Below are 7,378 nucleotides of genomic sequence, written 5' to 3' on the forward strand. Positions count from 1 at the left end.
GAGCGCCGGGCAAGGGGGTGGAGATTCACGCGGACCTGAGAGGAGGAGCCTTGAGAGGGGTGGGATAGAACATAGACGCATTGCGGAAAAGGTAGGGGGTTGGTGTGTGGGGCAAGGGGTGGGGCCAAGAGGCACTGCGCATCTGCTGAGGGATGGGATGTAGCGTAAAGGGAGGGATCGTTGTATACTGTCGATCTGGTTGGTGGTGGAGTGGTGTGTTGGCAAAGGGGCGGGACTGCCTTCCAGTGCACATGCGCATCTTGATTTTCAGGATGAAGCTTTTGTTGGAAAAGCGGGCGGGACTCTAGTTGGTTGTTCAGCGTGTGCGCATGCGCACAACGACCTGAGGCGGTGGGTGGTATATTAGGCCAAGAGGCGGGGTCGCCCAAGCTGCCGCGCTGGCATTTTCTCCTGGACAGGGAGAGGGTGCGGCTGCTGAGAGCCGAGCACTGCAATCCAGATCCTCTGAGTCTTGAAGAAGGGAGACAACGAGGGGGTTGGGGTTGGGGCCTGAGGCAAGGTGAGAATTAGCCCCCAGACAGGGCATCTGCCCCCTGGTGCGGGCCCCCATTTTTTTTTATCATCTTATCCCGGATTCTGAACCCCTTCCTCAAACCTCGATTCACATTCCCCACCCCATCCTCCCTGACTCAGAAGCCCTGTTCGCTATCTGAACCCCTGTCCAGTCCCTCCCATCGCTCGAAATCTCCACAGATTTCTCGACCTCGATCTCTACTGTAACACGATTCCCTCTAATTCGAAACCTCCATTCAACTTCCCAAATCCCGATGTGATCCCGAATTCAAAACGCTCATCTGCAACCGGAATCCCTTCAGTAGTTTCTCGGGATTTCCATCTGGACACTCAGTTCACTTTTCCCGCCCGGATCTGGCCGGTTCCCCTCATATTCGGCACTTCATCCGCCCCCGTAATCAAACCACAGACCCTTTCCCTCAATTCGGACCTTCCTATTTGCCGTCTCCAGTTTAACCCCCAGCTCCTCCCCCACAACCCCCCCCAGGCTCCACTCTTGCCAGAGGGACTGGAGCCATGGCTCAGAAAATGGACTGTGGTGCAGGCCTCCTCGGCTTCCAGGTGAGATTTCAGCTCCCTAACCCACCATTTCCCCAGCCGCCAGTTCTCCCTGGGCCCCTTTGGCCACCCAAATGCCTGAATCTGATTTTGCCCTCTTTGTGCCTAGACTCTGTTGACTTTCAAATTCTTATCGGTTATTGGGGGGGGCGTTCCTTTTCAGCCATCAGTCCCTGCTCAGAGAAAGGGGAGACCCTGTTAATAGTCAGGGCAGTCTGCCCAGAGACTGCAGGTTGGATGAGGAACCATTTTTTTCTGGAGTCCTGATGCTTGTAGAGCAGTCTGCCTCCGCCTCCCCCAAGACCGTCCTCCACCTCCACCACCCCTGTCTCCTGCATTCCCCACTCCCTGCGACCCTTCCTTATTCTCCTCAACTCACTCTACCTCCGACCCTGAAGTCCTACTGTAGGCTTCACCCTCATTCTCACTCCGCCCCTACCACCACCACTTTTGTTGTGGTTCTGCTCCTGTCAGGCCCCCTAGGTCTCCACCTCAGCCCTCCTCCTTTTGCACCAGCTGGCCACCTGCACCTCCCCTGTCTGCTCCTCACACCCTCCCACTCCTCCTCCTTCAGAGGCCCAGAGATTTAATCCCCTCCCCCCACCCCGTATTTACAGACTGAAGCCTCTATGGAAGACAGTGCCTTGCTTATGCAGACCCTTATGGAGGCGATCCAGATTTCGGAGGCTCCACCTACCAACCAGGCCACAGCAGCTGTCAGCAGGCTGAATGCAAGCCCCCCGAGTTCACAACCTCCGTCTGCCAAGGAGATGACTGACATTCATGTTGTAGCAGCTGCCACTAGGCCTAAAACAGCCCTTAAGGCCCAGAATGCCACCACAAAAGGCCCAAATGGTGCCTATGATTTCTCTCAGGCTGTTAATGCCAAGGAAATGCCCAACACCCAACCTAAGGCAAGCTTTAAGCCCCAGAATGCCACCACAAAGGGCCCAAATGTTGCCTATGATTTTTCCCAGGCAGCAACCACCAACAAATCCGAGATGGGTTTTAAAGCCCAGAATGCCACTACCACGGTGGGTCCAAATGCCACCTACAATTTCTCTCAGTCTCCCAATGCCAGTGAGATGACCAACTCCCAAACTAGGACAGCCTTCAAGGATTGGAATGATACCACCAAGGCCTCAACAGCTGATACCCAGACCCAGAATGTTAACCAGGCCAAGACGGCTACTTCCCAAGCTGACATAGAGACCAACCCAGGTATCTCTGAACCTGAGGGTGCAGCTGCACAGGCATCAGCAGATGGTTCCCAGGCTCAGAATCTGGAGTCCCGGACTATAATTCGGGGCAAGAGGACCCGTAAGGTGAGATCCCTGCTAGGTCCACTTTGGTTTGGACTCTCCTTTCTTCTTTGTGATTGTTCATTTGTTATAAACAAAAAATGTAATTGCCTGTATTCTGTTAGATTGTAGAGGATATTGAGGTAAATGTGATAGTTTCTTTCCTCAGAGTGTCCACAGACTGATGAGATAAGACAATGCTTACAACATGGATATAATTTTATTTGTGTTTTGATAGTAGCTACCATGTGTTAGGCCTAGAACTAGCCACATTTATACAAATTATCTCAATTAAATCTTGAAGGTAACTCTTTATCAGCTAGGGATTATAGTCCCAGTTTTACAGAGAAGGAAGATGAGTCCCAGAAAGGTGATATGACTTGTCCAGGGTGGTACAAGCAGTGCCAGTGGTGGACACAGGAAGAGGAGAAGCCTCAGGCCCCACCCTTGGGTTGTTCCTGGCCTGATTCGGAGATGAAACTCCTGCCTGGAAGATAGTGAAAGACAAGCCTGGGGCTAGTGGGTCAGGCTGTCACTACAGGTGAGGGTTTAGGAGGCTTTCCCAGAAGTGTTAGGGTGAGGACATAGAACCATCTGGTGACCCCTGACCTTTTTTCTCTCTGATGATGCAGATTAATAACTTGAATGTGGAAGAAAACAGCAGTGGGGATCAGAGGTGGGTCCCACTGACTTCAGGTACTTGGAGGTCTGCACCAGTTCCAGTGACCACTCAGAACCCACCTGGCGCACCACCCAACGTGCTCTGGCAGACGCCATTGGCTTGGCAGAACCCATCAGGCTGGCAGAACCAGACAGCCAGGCAGACCCCATTGGCACATCAGAGCCCCCCAGCTAGGCAGACCCTACCAACCTGGCAGAACCCAGTTGCTTGGCAGAACCCAGTGATCTGGCAGAACCCAGTGATCTGGCAGAACCCAGTGATCTGGCCTAATCCCATTGTTTGGCCTGGCCCAGTTGTCTGGCCAAACCCACTGGCCTGGCAGAATCCACCTGGATGGCAGACCTCACCTGGATGGCAGACCCCACCGAGCTGGCAGGGCACTCCAGACTGGCAAGGCCCTCTGGACTGGCCATTGCCGCCCGACTGGCCGCTGCCACCTGATTGGCCGCTTCCCACTGACTGGCCACTCCCACATGACTGGATCCCTACTGACTGGCCAATTCCACCTGACTGGCAAAACCTTCGACCTTCACCAAACCTGCGCCCCTCCCCCAACTCACGTGCCTCACAGAACCTGGGTGCCTCGCAGCCCCGAGATGTGGCCCTTCTTCAGGAAAGAGTAAGAGCTGTAACACTCCAGTCACTTTTCCCCTTTCTTGTTCTTTTCTTTGCTCTCCTCTCACCTATAGTCCAAGTTTTCTACGAAAAATATCATAAGCATAATGATTTCTTTCTCCCTTCCTAGGCAAATAAGTTGGTCAAGTACCTTATGCTTAAAGACTACACAAAGGTGCCCATCAAACGTTCAGGTAGGCATCAGTGTCCCCTTCCTGAGCTCTGCCCTCTCCCTCGTCCCATGTTCTTTGAGCATCCCTTTGCTTATATGTTCCCTTCATATTTATTCCCTCCTTACGTGGCTGGTCCTTTTCACCTGTTGAGGATCCTGGCTGTGCTACCCTCAGCAAGCCTGGCAAAGGGGCTGGAGCTATGTGGTCCCTGCTCAGCTCAGATGCTCCCTCCTCTCTCCTACAGAAATGCTGAGGGATATCATCCGTGAATACACAGATGTTTATCCAGAGATCATTGAACGTGCGTGCTTTGTCCTGGAGAAGGTGAGAAGGCAGTCCTGAGGGACAAGAATGATGGTGAAAGTCTCGATTTCAAAGATTCATGGGGTTCCACCTGAGAGTTTAGGGCAAGTCTCGAAGGGAGGTGAGTGACTGCCTATGGGTAGTTTGTGCTAGATTTTGTAATTTTGTAGTCTTTTTTTCTCCCTTCTGTAGAAATTTGGGATCCAGCTGAAGGAAATTGACAAAGAAGAACACCTGTATATTCTTATCAGTACCCCGGAGTCCCTGGCTGGAATACTGGGAACGTAAGATGAGAAAGGAGGTGGAACATTGCCTTTCTCAGTGGTGCTTTTTTTCTGGGAGTTTCAAGTAGGTCAAGGTCCAAGGTTCAGGGTCATATAATAAGTCATGTGCAGAACCAGGGTAGAATTCTCCCCTTGCCAAGGAATATTAGAGAGGCTAGATGGGTGAGCTGACTGGGGTCTCTTATCAAAATGGCTGCTGAAAATATATTCTTTTTTTTTATTCTTTTAGTACTAAAGACACACCCAAGCTGGGTCTCCTCTTGGTGATTCTGGGTGTTATCTTCATGAATGGCAACCGTGCCAGTGAGGGTGAGTGGCTGGACCTATAGCTGGGGGTTAGCCACAGCCTGATTTCCATGTGCTCATTTTCTGTCCATTGTCTCCCCTTGCCTCCCATTACAGCTGTCCTCTGGGAGGCACTACGCAAAATGGGACTGCGTCCTGGGTATGACTGAGCCCTGTCAGCTCTTGCTTCTTTGTATCATCCTTTGGCAACAGAGGATGGTGCCAGGATTGCATCAGCCTGGTGGTCTGGTGGTGGGGTCTGACCTGGGTGGATGGGGAAACAGTCCCGAATTTTCTGCATCTTCTTTCATTTCTTATCTGAACTTTGTGCTAAAAAGCTCTTCCATGCTTGTAAATGATCTACCCACATTTGAGCACTTGTCGTAGTCTCTGATTATAGATTTTTTTTTTTTTAACTATCAGGGTCAGACATCCCCTCCTTGGAGATCTCAGGAAGCTTCTCACTTACGAATTTGTAAAGCAGAAGTAAGTGATGTTTAAAAGGCTTTGGTCTTCATGAGCTCTGTGTGCTGGTCTGCTCCAGAAACTCCATCTAAGCTCGTTACACTAACTCTCCATTCACATATATACACAGAAACATGTACTCAGGAGTATTTATTGAAATGAAATGTTTTGAAATTTCTGTAGTTCAGTTTTTCTACAGTATAGTTGTCTTAGAAGTGATGCCTGTCCAACATCCCTGGGGTAGACCTTCCCAAGGCTGAGCCAAGCTGAGGTTTTTGCAATACAGTATAATTTGCAATGAGCCTATCTGTGGCACATTGACAAAATTGTAATAACCACATGCAGAGGCTGTGACAGGGGTGAGATTAAGTGTTGTCCTTTCTGTGACTCAGCACCCTGCACAATCTTCGCTGCAACTCTGAGTGACTGCTTAGTGTAGAACCAATGTCACAGTAATTTGAAGGTCTGACTGTTAGAGGGTAAATACCCTAATTGTGTTTAGCAGTGAGTCTGGAGGGGGAGTTACTACCTGAAATCTGGGGTTCCTGAATCTGCCTGGATAGACACAAAGACTTTTTTTTCCCTTTTTCTAAGGTACCTGGACTACAGACGAGTACCCAACAGCAATCCCCCTGAGTATGAGTTCCTCTGGGGCCTTCGTTCCTACCATGAAACTAGCAAGATGAAAGTGCTGAGATTCATTGCAGAGGTAATGGAGAAATTGCTCCAGTCTTGACACTGACTGGGAAAGGCCAAGAGCAGGGATAAGACCCTAGATATGACACATAACGGTTGCCTCATTACTGGTTTTATGTATTGTTATTATTATGTAAACAACAGCACAACGTATAGTGCTTAATTTGTAGTGAGTACTTAATATATGTCAACTAATATGTTTTTGGAGCCCTGGTGGTGCGGTGGTTAAGAGCTACTACATATGCTAACCGAAAGGTCGGCAGTTTGAATCCACCAGCCGCTCCTTGGTTTTGTTTTGTTTTCTATTCTTCATCTCAGGTTCAGAAGAGAGACCCTCGTGACTGGACTGCACAGTTCATGGAGGCTGCAGATGAGGCCTTGGATGCTCTGGATGCTGCTGCAGCTGAGGCTGAAGCCCGGGCTGAGGCGAGAACCCGCATGGGGATTGGAGATGAGGCCGTGTCTGGGCCCTGGAGCTGGGATGACATTGAGTTTGAGCTGCTGACCTGGGATGAGGAAGGAGATTTTGGAGATCCCTGGTCCAGAATCCCATTTACTTTCTGGGCCAGATACCACCAGAATGCCCGCTCCAGATTTCCCCAAACCTTTGCCAGCCCAATTATTGGCCCTGGTGGTGCACCCAGTGCCAACTTCGCTGCCAACTTTGGTGCCATTGGTTTCTTCTGGGTTGAATGAGATGTTGGGTAGGTATATCACTTTGAATTGGCCAGTTAGTGTCCTTGGGGGTGTATTTATGTGCATGAACTGGGAGTCATATGAAATCAATGGTGGGAAAATGAGTGAAGTACTGTTTGGAATTTATATTCCATACTATTTGACAGGTATCATTGATCTTTTTTACTTTTTCTTATGTTCACAGATATTACTAATCAGTTGCAATAGTCTTTCCCCTGAGTGAGGCTGAAGCCTCAGATTCCTTCTAAACACAGCTATTTAGAGAGCCACACCCTGTTGACTGAAAGTGGCATGCAAGAGGAAGTGTTTGCTGTTCCTTGTCTATTGCTTTTTTTTTCCTTGTGTTGCTGTCAAGTTTTGGTATCAGAAATAAACATTGAAATTGCAAAGTGAATTAGATGTGCTCCCTTTTTTTCTATGTTGAGAGATCGACTTGCCTAACTGGGAGAAACAGGGCCTTGGCCTAGGCTAAAGGGAAAATCAGCTTCTAACAGGTGGAAGTGTGGCAGAGCAGGTTAATGGGTTGAAAAACAAAGTAAGGGTCAAAGGACATACGTGTCAGTGAGGTACAAGAACTAGTATGATTTTTCAGTAAATATCACTGAAGTATCTAATATGTGATAGATACGCTGCTAGGTGTTCTGGATTGACAGTGACAGAGGTGGAATAATGCAGGAGGGTGTAGGTGGTCAGAAAATTGTATTTAACAGGATGGTGGTTAGAAATTCAGGTGATGACAAGGCCCATGATGGATGGTTGAAGGGAGAGAAGATGATGGTCCCAGGA

General features: G+C 49.4%; 1 protein-coding gene across 2 annotated transcripts; it reads left to right on the top strand.

Annotated features, from left to right (window-relative positions):
* Positions 1-365: 365 nt before the first annotated feature.
* MAGED1 (MAGE family member D1) lies at positions 366-6,986 on the top strand. Of its 2 annotated transcripts, XM_064278294.1 has the most exons (13): positions 415-520; positions 1,022-1,095; positions 1,710-2,417; positions 3,026-3,694; positions 3,821-3,884; positions 4,108-4,187; positions 4,359-4,450; positions 4,680-4,759; positions 4,853-4,895; positions 5,159-5,221; positions 5,795-5,909; positions 6,215-6,600; positions 6,777-6,986. In XM_064278294.1, the coding sequence occupies exons 2-12, from the start codon at positions 1,051-1,053 to the stop codon at positions 6,590-6,592; spliced, it is 2,337 nt and encodes a 778-aa protein (XP_064134364.1). In that variant the 5' UTR covers positions 415-520; positions 1,022-1,050; the 3' UTR covers positions 6,593-6,600; positions 6,777-6,986. The 2 variants fall into 2 exon arrangements, with proteins under 2 accessions (XP_064134365.1, XP_064134364.1); XM_064278295.1 differs by having other exon boundaries at positions 366-520; positions 6,215-6,986.
* The last annotated feature ends 392 nt before the right edge of the window (positions 6,987-7,378 follow it).

Source organism: Loxodonta africana, chromosome X (genome assembly GCF_030014295.1).
Source record: "Loxodonta africana isolate mLoxAfr1 chromosome X, mLoxAfr1.hap2, whole genome shotgun sequence".
NCBI classification, from domain to species: domain Eukaryota; kingdom Metazoa; phylum Chordata; class Mammalia; order Proboscidea; family Elephantidae; genus Loxodonta; species Loxodonta africana.